This window comes from Lithobates pipiens, unplaced genomic scaffold, assembly GCF_037356315.1.
Source record: "Lithobates pipiens isolate NorthernLeopardFrog02 unplaced genomic scaffold, aLitPip1_a1.2 Scaffold_3, whole genome shotgun sequence".
In the NCBI taxonomy this organism is placed as follows: domain Eukaryota; kingdom Metazoa; phylum Chordata; class Amphibia; order Anura; family Ranidae; genus Lithobates; species Lithobates pipiens.
The window spans coordinates 282,453,826-282,469,849 of record NW_027507790.1 but is presented as its reverse complement, the minus strand read 5'-3'; the positions used below and the strand labels follow the sequence as shown (position 1 = coordinate 282,469,849).

At 50.0% G+C, this 16,024-nt stretch overlaps 1 protein-coding gene across 1 annotated transcript; it reads left to right on the top strand.

The window, feature by feature from the left end:
- Positions 1-3,508: 3,508 nt before the first annotated feature.
- Positions 3,509-13,377, top strand: LOC143941183 (peptidoglycan-recognition protein SC2-like). Its single transcript, XM_077463212.1, is given in 6 exon segments — positions 3,509-3,647; positions 3,650-3,693; positions 3,775-3,835; positions 4,999-5,200; positions 10,386-10,504; positions 13,078-13,377. Coding segments are annotated over 6 exon segments (729 nt in total). The 5' UTR covers positions 3,509-3,523; the 3' UTR covers positions 13,257-13,377.
- The last annotated feature ends 2,647 nt before the right edge of the window (positions 13,378-16,024 follow it).

Below are 16,024 nucleotides of genomic sequence, written 5' to 3'. Positions count from 1 at the left end.
AAGGCAGGCTTCCGTGGGCCTAATGTTCGAGCGTAAAAAAATGATAACGCCGGATAACCCTCTTGCCCAACGGTTGATGGCTGGCTTGTCAGAACTGATAGCCCGCCAACTACTGCCATATAAACTGGTGGACTCGGAGGCCTTTCGCAAATTTGTGGCCATTGGAACACCACAATGGAAGGTCCCAGGAAGGAAGTATTTCTCAGAGAAGGGCATCCCAGAGCTATATGGCCATGTTCAGCGGCAAGTGAATGTATCTCTGGCACACAGTGTCGGTGCCAAGATACATCTGACCACAGACACGTGGTCTAGCAAACACGGGCAGGGAAGGTATATCACTTTTACTGCCCACTGGGTGAACCTTCTGACGGCCGTCAAGCATGTAACCCGTGGCACCCGTGTAGATTTGGTTTTACCGCCACGGATTGCATGCAGGCCTGACTCTTCTTCTCCTCCTCCTCCTACTCCATCCTCCTCCCTCTCCTCCTCAGCTGACTCCTCCTTTTCCGCTGCTAGCTTCTCTTCCGCTGCGCCGCCCAAGCTCCCCAGAACCTATTCGACATGCCAGGTGAGACATTGCCATGCCGTGCTGCGTCTGTTGTGCCTGGAAGCCAAGAGCCACACTGGCCCGGCACTCCTTTCAGCTTTGCGTTCACAGGCAGATCAGTGGCTAACACCGCTCAATTTGACAGTTGGTAAAGTGGTTTGTGACAACGGTGCCAATCTGCTTAGCACATTGAAACAGGGCAAAATCACGCACGTGCCATGCATGGCACACGTCTTAAACTTGGTCGTGCAGCGATTCGTTGTCAAATACCCTGGGGTCCAGGACATCTTGCGGCAGGCAAGGAAAATCTCGGCCCATTTCAGAAGATCTTACACGGCCATGGCTCGCCTTGCTGACATTCAGCAGCGACACAATCTGCCGGTCAGACGTCTTATTTGCGATTGCCCGACGCGATGGAACTCAACCTTCTATATGCTTGATAGGCTGCTCCAGCAGAAACGTGCAGTTAACGTCTACCTGTATGAACTCTGCGGCAGAACAGGTTCTGGGGAGCTGGGGTTTTTTTCACCGCGCCAGTGGCTGCTCATGCGCGACGCATGCAGACTTCTGCGGCCATTTGAGGAGATCACCAAACTGGTCAGTCGCAGCCATGGCGCCATCAGTGACATGGTACCTTATGCCTTCTTTATGGAGCGTGCATTGCGTCGTGTCATTGATCAAGCTGTGGAGGAGCAGGAGCGGGAAGATGAGGAAGTCGCAATGCTGGATGAATTCCCAGGGGGGGCTACTCTATCTGAGACAAGTCAACAATAGGAGTCTGATGAGGAGTCAGAGGAGGATGGTGCCGGGGCGGATGAGCAGGAGCAAGAAGAGCATGCTTTAAACCTTTCTGGGATCCCTGTTGTGCGTGGATGGGGAGAGGAGAATGAAGAGGACGACATTATCCTGGATGATGAGCAGGAGCCAGGCCACCACACCGCTTCCAGTTTAGTGCAAATGGGGGCCTTCATGCTCCAGTGTTTTAATAGGGACCCCCGTATAAAAAGCATAAGGGTCAAGGACCAGTACTGGGTGGCAACGTACTTAGACCCCCGGTACAAACACAAAATGGCAGAAATGTTACCGCCGTCACAGAGGGCTGTCAGAATGCAGCACTTCCAGGCCTTGCTTCGAGAAATGCTGCATTCTGCTTTTGCGTGCGCTGGCAGAGGAGCAATTCCCACTCCCAGAGAAGGAGTTGCGGGTACCAATCCAACAGCGCCTGCAAGAAGAGGCCGGTTTGAAGATGTGTTGGTGACTTTGGATATGAGGTCATTCTTTCAGCCGACCCCTCGACAGGTGTCATCCGTATCCAGCATCAGGGAACGCCTAGACCATCAGGTGTCTGACTACATCGGGTTAACGGCCGATGTGCACGCTCTGAGGAGTGATGAACCCCTGGACTACTGGGTGGACAGGCTTGGCCTCTGGCCAGAGCTTGCCCAATTTTCAATTGAACTGTTGGCTTGCCCCTCGTCCAGTGTCCTGTCCGAAAGGACGTTCAGCGCAGCAGGGGGGATCGTGACCGATAAGCGTACTCGCCTAGCTCACGACAGTGTTAACTACCTCACATTTCTAAAAATGAATGAGGCATGGATCTCGGAGGAATTCAACACATGTGACCAGTAGACCATGTATATGTCTATAAACAATTTTTTTAATCGAGCACAGAGACCTTCTTTCTTCATTTGGCTCACTTCCTTGTCCAAAAAAAGCCCACCGTACTATATGCCCGTACCCTCCTCTTTGAAGAGGTTGAGCGGTGTCATATTTCTACTGGGGCTGCTTATTATGAGGGGCTCCCACCATCCCTGTGCTATGCTCATTATGAGGGGCTCCCACCATCCCTGTGCTATGCTCATTATGAGGGGCTCCCACCATCCCTGTGCTGTGCTGACTTCCTCCTGGGGCTGCTTATTATGAGGGGCTCCCACCATCCCTGTGCTATGCTGACACCCTCCTGGGGCTGCTTACGGTGCAGGTGTCAGTGCTGTATATCACGGTGCTGGTGTGAGTGCTTTATGTCACACTGCTGATGTCAGTGCTCTATCACGGTGCTGCTGTCAGTGCTGTATATCACGGTGCTGGTGTTAGTGCTGTATATCACGGTGCTGCTGTCAGTGCTGTATATCACGGTGCTGGCGTCAGTGCTTTATGTCACGCTGCTGATGTCAGTGCTCTCTATCACGGTGCTGGTGTCAGATGCCTCTATCACGGTGCAGGTGTCATTGCTGTATGTCACACTGCTAGTGATCATTTCCTGCACCCTCTTTTTTGCCTACCCTGGTCCCTGACCTTCCGTCTCCTCCATTGCCTTCATGCACTCCACAGTCCTGAATTGTCACAACAAATAAAAAAAGAATGCTTGTAGTTGTCGATCCCAAATTCACCTCATACATGTATTATGTCATTGGCCATGTGGTGGGACTATGTTTGCACAGCTATTAATTATTTTGTGGCTGCAAATTTGACCTGCGGTTTGCAAAGTTCGCCTCCCATTGAAGTCAATGGGGCCCGCCGCGAACGTTACGGTTCGCTAACTATCGGCCGCGTTCGCGAAACGTCCCGTCGGAAGTTCGTCCATCACTACTCCTGAGCTGACTCTGTGTGTGTCCATTGACACACAGAGTGTGGCTCGGACCCCCCTCCCCCTCCTCACTGGCTGTGATTGGCAGCAGCAGGACCAATGACCAAATAGGCATCGGCACTCATGAGCTGTTATAAGGAGATATTATATTCTCGAAGAAACCTCATTATAAGGTATAGAAGCCGCCATTGTTATCTGCCGGGAAAGCCGCACGTGTTGTGAGGGGTGACCTCTGATATGTATAGAAATCTGGTTTACAAACCTCAAAAATACATTCTTCTGTTATCAGCGTCTCAGGGCCGCGGGGCCGGGTGCAGAGGATGGAGGAACTCTCTGCGGGGTGAGGTGTGATTTGCACTTTATTTTTCCTTAGCTCTGTACTGAACTCAATGTTCTATAATGGTGAGTGTGATGGGAAATATTTCCAGATGAGTTATGTCATCGGAGTGTTATATAACGACAATCACCAGTCACCTGATATCGACGCCCCTCCACCCCAGGGAATAAAAGGGAAACCTCCAGCAAGCAGAACTTGTACTACTCAACCTACCTGAGACAGGTAAGTCCTGCAGAAGAACAGTCCTATATCCAGAGACCCCTCTGTGCCTTCACATCTCTCACCTGTCTGTCTTTCCTGCAGGTGACTCTCATCATGCTGCGTACCCTCGCCCTCCTCGCTGTCCTCTGCGCGGTCACTTATGGTGAGTACGACGTACCTGCATGGTCATTTATGGTGAATACATACCTGCAGGGCTGCTGTTAGAAACCATGGGCCCCATACAGCCAACCTGACAGGCCACCTCCAGATCAACATAGTTAACTTTTCTTCAGTTATGAATGAACACGGTGAGGGATTGGTACCGATCACTCATTGGGTTCACTTAGGTAAAGAAGGGGCTGGTAAATGGGACATATTAACCCAACCCTCCCCCCTCTCTATATCCTGAAGGATCCCATTGTGTACTTGCTGGTGGGAAGAAGAGGAGGGAAGCCGGAAGTGCTGTGGGGGTGGGCACACAAGGAAAAACGTATGGTGCAATGGACAACCGACTATAGAAAGGAGAAGAGGAAACATGGAGCTAATCATGGAAGTTCCATTCTTCTAGAGCTCTATCAGAGGAATGAATTCAAGTCTCCCCCAAAGACATCCAACCAAGCCTTGTGACCACACAGGTAGGTACTCACCATAAGTGACCACACAGGTAGTAGAGCTGTAGATAAAGCAGTACCAACGGCCCTCTTTTACAGGACCCGGAATCAGATGGGTGCAGGGAGAGTGGTCCTCTCTATGGCTCTCTTTGTAGCAGATGAAAGCTGATAGGAAGGAAAGGAGAAGAAGCCAGCTTTCATCTGCTGCAAAGAGAGCCATAGAGAGGACCACTCTCCCTGCCCCCATCTGATTCCGGGTCCTGTACAGGAGGGCCATTGGTACCCTTATTCTACAGCTCTACTACCTGTGTGGTCACTTATGGCGAGTACCTACCTGTGTGGTCACTTATGGTGAGTACCTACCTGTGTGGTCACTTATGGCGAGTACCTACCTGTGTGGTCACTTATGGTGAGTACCTACCTGTGTGGTCACTTATGGTGAGTACCTACCTGTGTGGTCACAAGGCTTGGTTGGCTGTCTTTGGGGGAGACTTGAATTCACTCCTCTGACAGAGCTCTAGAAGAATGGAACTTCCAGTCTAGTTGAGGACCATGATTAGCTCCATGTTTCCTCTTCTCCATTCTATAGTACAGTTGTCTATTGTTACCCCAAGGTGGGTAATCATGGCTCCTCGGCCAGAGAGGGGATGGGGTCACCATAGTACTCAGGGGAAAGGCATGACAACAACAACTCATACTGTCATTTATCCTGCAGGCTGCCCCACCATCCTGACCAAGTCCCAATGGGGAGGACGTGCCGCAACCTGCCGCACCGCCATGGCCACTCCCGTCACCTATGTGGTCGTTCACCACACTGAGGGAACTGCCTGCTCCACCCAGTCCGCCTGCATCACCCAAGCCAAGAATATACAGAACTACCACATGAACAGCAACGGCTGGTGTGACATCGGATACAAGTAAGATGAATGGTGAAGATGCCATCAAAGCCATCACTGGTGTGTAGATGACCCGACCATAACTGAGGACTTGGGGGGGGATCATCATACATAGAAGGGCAGCCGGCCTTCTATTGGTTGACTAGAGAGCGTTAGCGATCGTTTCCAATCCTCGTACTTCTTATTATCGCGGAACGTTCGTGCATTACTCCTATGTAGGTAAAATGGAAGGAGAATTGCTGTATTTCCCATTCATTGGCCAAGTCAGGGATAGACAGCGGGTCCTCCAAGGTGGGAATTGGATAGGTGGAGCTCTCAGAGAGGTGTCTGCCAATTGGTGGCCATCTTTGTCTGCCCTCTACATGCTGCTGAGAGCGGACATCTTACAAGATAAAGCGCACCGCCTCATGTAACAACCAACATTGTTCTATGTTTATTGCCGCTATCACAATGGGTGACCTCCAACAGATGCCCCTGCCTGATCGCTCTTAGAAGGGGGGTGCTCTGGAGTGGGGGGAGGGGTGGGGAGCAGTGATGAGGCAAAGTTGTCGTATTTTTATTAATTGGTTGCCCTTCACCCAGCGCCAGGCATGTCCTGCCCATCCCCCAGCCTAAGCAATCCAGCATCCAATTTTTTGGAATGATCTTCCAGAGGTTGTATTGTTGATGATTTCCATCCCTCCTCTGGTGTCTGTGATGACCCCTGGCTGTTACCTCCCCCCCCCCCCAAATCCCAATAGAACAGTGGGGAGAATGCTGAGGATAGCACAATGTACCCCAAGGATGTGTATGCATGACCGTACCAAAACCACCTCACTCTGCTATTGGTCAGCGATGATGTCACAGATCACATGATGTCTGAGCACTGAGCTCTACAGCCACTGCCAAACATTGTAAAATACAGGAGGCATTATGGGGTATGCAGGGGGCGTTATGGGGAATACAGGGGGGCATTATGGGGAATACAGGGGGCATTATGGGGAATACAGGGGGGCATTATGGGCGATGCAGGGGGCATTATGGGGGATACAGGGGGGCATTATTGAGAATAAAGGGGGCATTAAAGGGAATACAGGGGGCATTATGGGCAATACAGGGGGCGTTATGGGGCATACAGGAGGCAATATGGGCATAGCTCTCATCTGTCCCTGATTTCGATGGGACTGTCCCTGATTTGGAGCAATGTCCCTCTGTCCCTCATTCCTCCGATATATATAGTTGTATATAAAATGCACTTTTTAGCTTTCAAATAGTGTTTCCCAGTACTAAACCTTCATCTGATTTCTAAATTGCTGCGTTTGTAAATTTTTAAAAGCCAATATAAAGTAATGGCAGTGGTAAAAAAAAGCACTTGTGGATTTAATTAACCTTTTTTGGGGGGTTAATTCTCCTTTAAGGGGGGGTGGCAGGTGTGTGTCCTATACATACGTTTGCTAGTAGGTGTCCCTCATTCCCAACTCAAAATTTTGGGAGGTATGATTATGGGCAATACAGGGGGCATTGTGGGAAATACAGGGGGCATTATGGGGCATACAGGAGGCATTATGGGCAATACAGGGGGCATTATGGGGAATATAGGGGGCATTGTGGGAAATACAGGGGGCATTATGGGGCATATAGGAGGCATTATGGGGAAAACAGGAGACATTATGAGAAATACAGGGGGCATTGTGAGCAATACAGTGGGTATTGTGGGGAATATAGAGGGCATTGTGGGAAATACAGGGGACATTATGGGGCATCCAGGGCATTATGGGGAATACAGGGGGCATTATGGGGAATTTGAGGGGCATTATGGGGAATACAGGCGGCATTATGGGGAATATGAGGGGCATTGCGGGGAATGCGAGGGGCATTACGGGGAATACAGAAAGCTTTATGGGGAATACTGGGGGCATTATGGGGAATATGAGGGGCAATATGGGGAATGCGAGGGGCATTATGGCAAAAGACAATGTATAAGATGGTTATGTCAAAACAAATCTATGGATCGTAAACAAGGCTTCATATGGCACTAGAGATCTACTAAAGCCCTTTATGTATCAGTGTGGCTTCCCATGGCGCCACATGACTTTCAGAGATCTCTAGATAAACGAGGTGTGTCCAGAAAGTAATTCGAAATTTATATTTTTTAATGTTTTATTGAAAAATGTTACAATTGAACACTGTCTTCTTCAACATTTGCACCTTGTGAGTGTAGACAACGCTCCCATCGATTTTTCCATTCCTTATGGCATCCCTGGAAGTCTTCAAGTGGGACAGCGTTCAGAGCCTGCGCAGTGGCTCTTTGGATGTTATATGGTGTCCTTTCTTATGTTCAAATCTCGAGTCACGATTTCATGAACAATTGACTTGGTATTTCCCATCTCCTCTGCAATCATTCTGATAGTGAGCCGTCAATCAAAAAGGGAACAGAATGTGGATGCAGTGAGGTCTGTTCTTAACCGTGACCAACGGCTCACTGTCAGAATGATTTCAGAAGAAATGGGAATTACCAAGTCAATTGTTCATGAAATCGTGACTCGAGATTTGAACATAAGAAAGGACGCTGTTTTTGGTAGTGTGGATAACATCCAAAGAGCCACTACGCAGGCTCTGAACGCTGTCCTACTTGAAGACTTCCAGGGATGGAAAAATCAATGGGAGCGTTGTGTATACTCATAAGGTACAGACTTTGAAGGAAATTTTTTTTAATTTTTCAATAAAAATGTAAAAAAAAAAAATTCTGATTACTTTCTGGCCAAACCTTGTAAGTGGGGCTACCCATGGCACAACATGACTTTCAGAGATCTCTATAAATTGATTGGGGCTTTCCATGGTGCTATAGACCCTCAGAAGTCCTCTTTATATTGTTTGGGTTTCCATGGTGCTATAGACCCTCAGAAGACCTCTATATATTGTTGGGGTTTCCATGATGTTATAGACCCGCAGAAGACCTCTATATATTGGTGGGGTTTCCATGGTGCTATAGACCCTCAGAAGACATCTATATATTGTTGGGGTTTCCATGGTGCTATAGACCCTCAGAAGACCTCTATATATTGGTGGGGCTATCCATGATGTTATAGACCCGCAGAAGACCTCTATATATTGGTGGGGTTTCCATGGTGCTATAGACCAGTGTTTCTCAACTCCAGTCCTCAAGGAGCCCCAACAGGTCATGCTTTCAGGATTTCTTGCAGGTAAAAACAGCTGTGGTAATTACTACGGCAGTGAAACTAATCAAATCACCTGTGCAAAATAATGGAAAGCCTGAAAACATGACCTGTTGGGGCGCCTTGAGGACTGGAGTTGAGAAACACTGCCTATAGACCCTCAGAAGACCTCTATATATTGGTGGGGCTTTACATGGTGCTATAAACCCGCAGAAGACATCTATATATTGGTGGGGTTTCCATGGTACTATAGACCCTCAGAAGACCTCTTTATATTGGTGGGACTTTCCATGGTGCTATAGACCCTCAGAAGACCTCTATATGTAGGGTTTCCATGGTGCTATAGACCCTCAGAAGACCTCTATATGTAGGGTTTCCATGGTGCTATAGACCCTCAGAAGACCTCTATATGTAGGGTTTCCATGGTGCTATAGAGCCTCAGAAGACCTCTATATGTAGGGTTTCCATGGTGCTATAGACCCTCAGAAGACCTCTATATGTAGGGTTTGCATGGTGCTATAGACCCTCAGAAGACCTCTATATGTAGGGTTTGCATGGTGCTATAGACCCTCAGAAGACCTCTATATGTAGGGTTTCCATGGTGCTATAGACCCTCAGAAGACCTCTATATATTGGTAGGGGCTTTCCATGGTTTTATAGACCCTCAGAAGACCTCTTTATATTGGTGGGACTTTCCATGGTGCTATAGACCCTCAGAAGACCTCTATATATTGGTAGGATACCACATAATACCACATGGCCTCTGAAGTGAAGACCTCTGTATATACTGTATTAGAGGTTTATTTTGAGGGTTCCAGGTGTCCTGTAGTGCGGAACTGACATCAGTAAAGTCATGTGAAGAGTGAAGTGTCTGAAGATTCTGCTCCTTTCAATGCACCAATACTGCAGGTCTTATGACCTAGAGCTGACTTTAGATGACACTAGTACCGCAGGACCCCATTAGATAGATCGTGTATGAAGTAAACGATGAAGCCTGTCATCGCTGACCTCCTTTTGAAAATGCTGGTTGCCTGACTGTCTCCAAATCTTATGGTGAATTCACACTGACTTGCGCTAGGATTCCCTGTGACATCACACCCTGTAGGTCACAAAATAAATCACAAAGCAAACTTTTTTTATCCTTGCATTGCGTTGCATAGCCCTGTGTTTTAGTTGCATGGAGTCTGCATGTTCTCCCTGTGTGGGTTTCCTCCAGGCACTCAGGTCTACTCCCACACTTCAAGGACATGCTGGTAGGATATTTGGCTCCTCTATATATTGGCCCTAATATGCGTATGTACGTGGATAGGGCCCTAAGACTGTGAGCTCCCTGAGGGCGGAGAATGTACAATAGATAAAGTGTGAATTGTAGGAGCTCTATGTGCAATCAATGAATAGATAAAATGCATATATAAGTGTATGAGGAGCGAGGCCGAGGATCTGAGCACAAGCAGTGCTGTGTCCTCACACGCATCTGGCATCTGAAAATGCTGCAGCAGCCAGGGGCCCCTGACCATCCTGGACTTCAGGGCCCTGATCACGCCCAGCTGGACAGTACATCATGGGTGGTCACGCTGTATGGCAGTTTTCTGGACTTTCCATAATTTGCAGCATTTCAGGACTATAGAAGTTGGAATGTTTCGGCAGGTTTGAGGTTCGGTGTCCTTTATGGTGGATTTATAGCAGCTGCCAGTCCTGTGCCTGATAAAAATGGTAAAATACTAGAAACATCGGATCCTCAATTCAATCTCCTTGAAGTTACATTGGAATCATTGTATCTGGAGAATTTATTGGTGGGATGGCGAATCAGTTCTAGATTGGGGACTACAAACCAAGGGAATTGTGGGGGTCCTCTGGTGAGTAGGAGCTTGGCCCGGTAACCAGATGACTTGTACTGGACACTACTGCAGTATTATTCTATAGAAAAACCATTAGGACAAACCCAGGACCCGACACGACCTACCCACATCCTACGGTGCCTTATTCTTAGGTCAGCTGTTCTTAGAGCCTGAGGCTCAGACTTTCCAATTAACGTGTCTCATTTCCTACAGTTTCCTTGTTGGAGAGGACGGTCAGGCATATGAGGGCCGTGGCTGGACATCCGTTGGAGCTCACGCTCCTAATTACAACTCCAACTCCATCGGCATCAGCGTCTTTGGATCCTTTATGAGTAAGTTGTGTCAAATGATCTCCTGGTGATGTCACTCCTCAGATTCTTTAAGTCCTTCCTCTGATCCTAACCCTAAACTGCTAAACTTAACTCTAACCCTCTATTCCCTAGGCCTTGTCCTCTAACCATCTAACTAACTCTAGTCCTCTATTCCAGTCCTCTTACCCTCTTAAACTAACCCTCGTCCTCCATCCCTAGTCCCCTAACACCAGTCCTCTAACCCTCTTAATCTAAACCTAGTCCTCTAACCATCTATCCCTAGTCCTTTAACCCTCCCTAGTACCCAACCTCTAACCCTAATCCTCTAAGTCTAGGCCTCTATCCCAGTCTTCAAACCCTCCTAATCTAACCCCAGCCCTCTAACTCTAACCCTAGGCTTCTATCCCAGTCCTCTAACCCTCTTAATCTAACCCTAGTCCCCTAACGCTATACCTCTATCCCTACTCCTAACTCTCTATCCATAGTCCTCCAACCCTAGTCATCTGCCTTGAATGACTCCCCGGGGGCGAGCCGTGCTTGCAGTGATTAGTATATGGGGTCAGTACTGGAGCAGGCCACAGATGGCCAATAAGGCGGCAGCAGAGAAATGTTTCAGTGGTTGTCCAATCATGTTACTGCAGAATTGTACCAGTGTACTTGCTTAAAGGGTCTCTTCACCCACAAATGGTGGATCAGTGTTGGGTTGGAGAGTTAAACCTCCTAACAATTTACTGAATCTATATGAAGCACTGACCCCTGAAAGAGGAAGTAAACCCTGATGGGTTTACTTCCTCTTTTTTTCCCTGCAAAGGTAAAGCATAATGGACTACTATGCATCGCATAGTAGCTCATTATGTGTCACTTACCTGACACAGGAGCCAGCGAAGTCGCCGCTGTCCCCTGTAGTCCGCCGCATCCATGTTGCTTGTGGCGGCCTCGCAGCTCCGACGAATCACATCGGCGCAACCGCGATGACGTCACTCCCGCGCATGCGCACGGGAGTCGCGCCTCGCAGCTCCGCCGCTGTCATACGGCGAAGCCGCGATGACGTCACTCCCGCGCATGCGCACGGGAGTCGACAAATTTGGCAAATCCATTCTTGGATTTGCCGCATTTAGTGCGCATGCGCGCCGCTGTCTACGGCGCATGCGCCGTAGACAGCGGTGCCCATTTTTGGCCAAAAATCTCCTAAACCATATAGGTTTAGGAGATATTGCTTGGACCTACAGGTAAGCCTTAATCTAGGCTTACCTATAGGTCCAAGTTGTTTGGAAGGGTTTACTTCCTCTTGAAGGAGCTGCTGGTTTTATTGGGCTTAAGCTGGCCATACACCTATAGATTATCTGCAGATTTTCTCTGGTTAGATGGAAAAAGTGGGATATTCCTCCTTCCACACCGTTTAGTGAAGATGGAGAAATCTGTTGCACTTTTTCCATCTAACCATAGAAAATCTGCAGATAATCTATAGGTGTATGGCCAGCTTTTCCGTTACCTTCTTGATTGCTTCTCCATCTAGGGTTTCCCGTGGTTGATGGCCCAAAGAACTGTGGAAACTGACACTGAATCTTCTTTTGGGTTATTTATTTGAAGCAGAAACAGAGTGTCTCAGTTTAGTGTAGAGGGTTAGGAATAAGTTCAGGTACTTTGGACTGCAAAAATGGAAAGTCTCTTATAGAAAATATTTGTAGAGCTATCATACGGTACCAGTATCTCTCAGCCGATCCGGAGATACCGTACGAGTGTAGATCTATGAAGTGTCCTTCAACTGAGCCTCCAGGCTCCTTCAGAGAAGCCAGCCTTGCGCACGGCCTTCTCCTGAAGTGTCCTCCTCTGGGGTTTCTCCAGTTGCTGGGCCTCTCCCTTCAGATGAGACAGCCCTGGACCACCTTTGAATCAATAGGCCCCGAGATCCAGTCAGGCCTGTCCCTGCAGTTGTGTTGCCTCGGGCTAGCCAGCCCTGAGACTTGGAAATGCATGGTTCCGCACCCCAGACCAGGAGGGCCATGGGGCTGGTCAGGAGGACAGAAAATATTATCCGGACCCCCAGACACGTGATGTCGGCATCCCACTGGCTTGGTTCCGAAAAAGAAACGTGGCATTCAATACACCCAGCTAGACTGTGTTCTTACTCTTGCTGGCGGTGACGGCGACACCTGTGGCCAAGGAGAACCCAGTGCAACCCAGCTGGACTGGTACTGAAATCAGAAATTTAGTAAATTAGCCCCAAATCCCAACTGGGGTTCCAGGAAGTTTAACTTTGAAAAACATATAGCGCCCGCTCGTCAGGAGCCAGCGCTACATATATAGATGAGATCTGTGCCTATGAGTTCCCAGCTCTGGTCACCTCGGGTGGTCATTATGAGGGGGTCCCACCATCCCTGATGGAATTTTCCTTTATCTTGTGGAGAGTAGAGAGGTGGGTGGTAACAAAGTCAGGAACAGCGATGTAGCGATCTCACTGCTGGGGACTGTCAGAGATGGAAGGAACCTCCCAGTGATTCCATACACCAGAATCCACTTCTAGATATATCACTGCTGGGTGGAGGGGCCCAATGATGTGAACATTGCTCTGATTACATGCATTCTTTTATCAGACTACAACCCCAACACCGCCGCCCAGAATGCCGTCAAGAATCTCATCAGTTGTGGTGTCAGCAGAGGTTACATCAAGTCCGCCTACATCCTGAAAGCACATCGCAACGTCACCGCCACCGACTGTCCTGGAAACACCTTCTACAACACTGTGAGGACCTGGCCCCGCTTCCAGGCCTAATCCTGGGGGCCAAAAATGTGTTCACTGAGCAAGGGGGCCCGGCGCCCCCCTCTGTATATGCTGAGTATTCTATTCTGTCTTATTTTCTACTAGAAATCTTAATAAATGTGACATCTGACAATCTCTCCGAGTGATATTTGGGTGTGACTGCGGAGTGGTGGGTGCGGCGTAGACTCCTCCCTTCTATGGGGGTGTGGCTGCAGAGTGGTGGATGCAGCATAGACTCCTCCCTTCTATAGGGGTGTGATTGCGGAGTGGTGGGTGCAGCATAGACTCCTCCCTTCTATGGGGGTGTGGCTGCAGAGTGGTGGATGCAGCATAGACTCCTCCCTTCTATAGGGGTGTGACTGCGGAGTGGTGGGTGCAGCATAGACTCCTCCCTTCTATAGGGGTGTGGCTGCAGCATAGGCCCCTCCCTTCTATGGGGGTGTGACTGCGGAGTGGTGGGTGCAGCATAGACTCCTCCCTTCTATGGGGGTGTGGCTGCAGAGTGGTGGGTGCAGCATAGACTCCTCCCTTCTATGGGGGTGTGGGTGCAGCATAGACCCCTCCCTTTTATGGGGGTGTGACTGCAAAGTGGTGGGTGCAGCATAGACTCCTCCCTTCTATGGGGGTGTGACTGCAGAATAGACTCTTCCCTCCAATGGGGGTGTGACACGTCTGCCACCACCCCTCCAAATCCAAGAAAACAAGGCTGCCGCACCTCCAAAAAAAAAAAAATCACAGAACACAGCTACCAATGCCCCTCCCAATCCCAGAACACATCTGCCATCAACACATCTGCCTTCAAATACAAAAAAACAAGGCTGCAGCTACCACCCCTCCGAAATACCAGGATACGGCTTCCACAACCCTTCCAAATCCCAAATCATGGCCTCCAACGCCCCTCCAAATCGCAGAACACAACTGCCACTGCCCCTTCAAATCCCAGAACACGTCTGCCACCGCCCCTTCAAATCCCAGAACACATCTGCCACCGCCCCTTCAAATCCCAGAACACGTCTGCCACCGCCCCTTCAAATCCCAGAACACGGCCGCCAACGCCCCTCCAAATCTCAGAACACGGCCGCCAACGCCCCTCCAAACCCCAGAACACGGCCGCCAACGCCCCTCCAAACCCCAGAACACGGCCGCCAACGCCCCTCCAAACCCCAGAACACGGCCGCCAACGCCCCTCCAAACCCCAGAACACGGCCGCCAATGCCCCTCCAAACCCCAGAACACGGCCGCCAACGCCCCTCCAAACCCCAGAACACGGCCGCCACCGCCCCTTCAAATCTCAGAACACGGCCGCCAACGCCCCTCCAAATCCCAGAACACGGCCGCCAACGCCCCTCCAAATCCCAGAACACGGCCGCCAACGCCCCTCCAAATCCCAGAACACGGCCGCCAACGCCCCTCCAAACCGCAGAACACGGCCGCCAACGCCCCTCCAAACCGCAGAACACGGCCGCCAACGCCCCTCCAAACCGCAGAACACGGCCGCCAACGCCCCTCCAAATCCCAGAACACGGCCGCCAACGCCCCTCCAAATCCCAGAGCACGTCTGCCACCGCCCCTCCAAATCTCAGAACACGGCCGCCAACGCCCCTCCAAATCCCAGAACACGGCCGCCAACGCCCCTCCAAATCCCAGAACACGTCTGCCACCGCCCCTCCAAATCTCAGAACACGGCCGCCAACGCCCCTCCAAATCTCAGAACACGGCCGCCAACGCCCCTCCAAATCTCAGAACACGGCCGACAACGCCCCTCCAAATTTCAGAACACGGCCACCAACGCCCCTCCAAATCTCAGAACACGGCCACCAACGCCCCTCCAAATTTCAGAACACGGCCACCAACGCCCCTCCAAATCTCAGAACACGGCCACCAACGCCCCTCCAAATTTCAGAACACGGCCGCCAACGCCCCTCCAAATCTCAGAACACGGCCACCAACGCCCCTCCAAATTTCAGAACACGGCCACCAACGCTCCTCCAAATCTCAGAACACGGCCGCCAACGCCCCTCCAAATTTCAGAACACGGCCGCCAACGGCCGCCATCCCAGACATCTGCCACCGCCCCTCCAAATACAAGAAAACAAGCCTGCCGCTACCGCCACTCCAAAATCCCAGAACACATCTGCCACCACTGTTCTGGGAGAAGTAACAGACCTGTGTCGGGGTGACCTAGGCAGCCGCCATTGTTCTGTATCTGGGATGGAGCTATGTACCCACACTCAGATGATTTAGGGTCCTGTGGGTAGAAAACCTCTTATATGTTCTTTGTGAATACGACGAGCTGTTGACTTGTGGAGTGTCTGATCTGCCTCCTCTTCAAATGTCTCATTTCCTGTGTCCTGTACCTCGTCCACATCTTCCCGAGTGGTCTGCCTGGCTGAGGGTCACCTTCCACATTTGTTCCCCAACACCTGAATCCTGAACCCCTCTTCTATATTATATTAAAAAGGGACCTCCAGCCATGGGGATGCCCGGATCTTCACAGATGTCCTTCAAATTTAAAGCCCAACTCTGGACACGTGACCTGTACTGGAGCACAACCTTATCCCTCTATCCCCATCTTTTATCCAGGTGTCTCTGGTCCCGTGGAGTGACAGGTGCTCTTCTTCTTCTTCCTTTGACCGTTCCGAAGTGCTGCAGTCAGTGGAGTCACCATTAAGCAGGCCATACATTAAGAAATTTTATTTTCTCCAACCCCAGTCAATAGATTGACTTCAATACAACCAGCCTGCCCATAGACGGATCGAAATTTGTCCGGTTACTGCTAC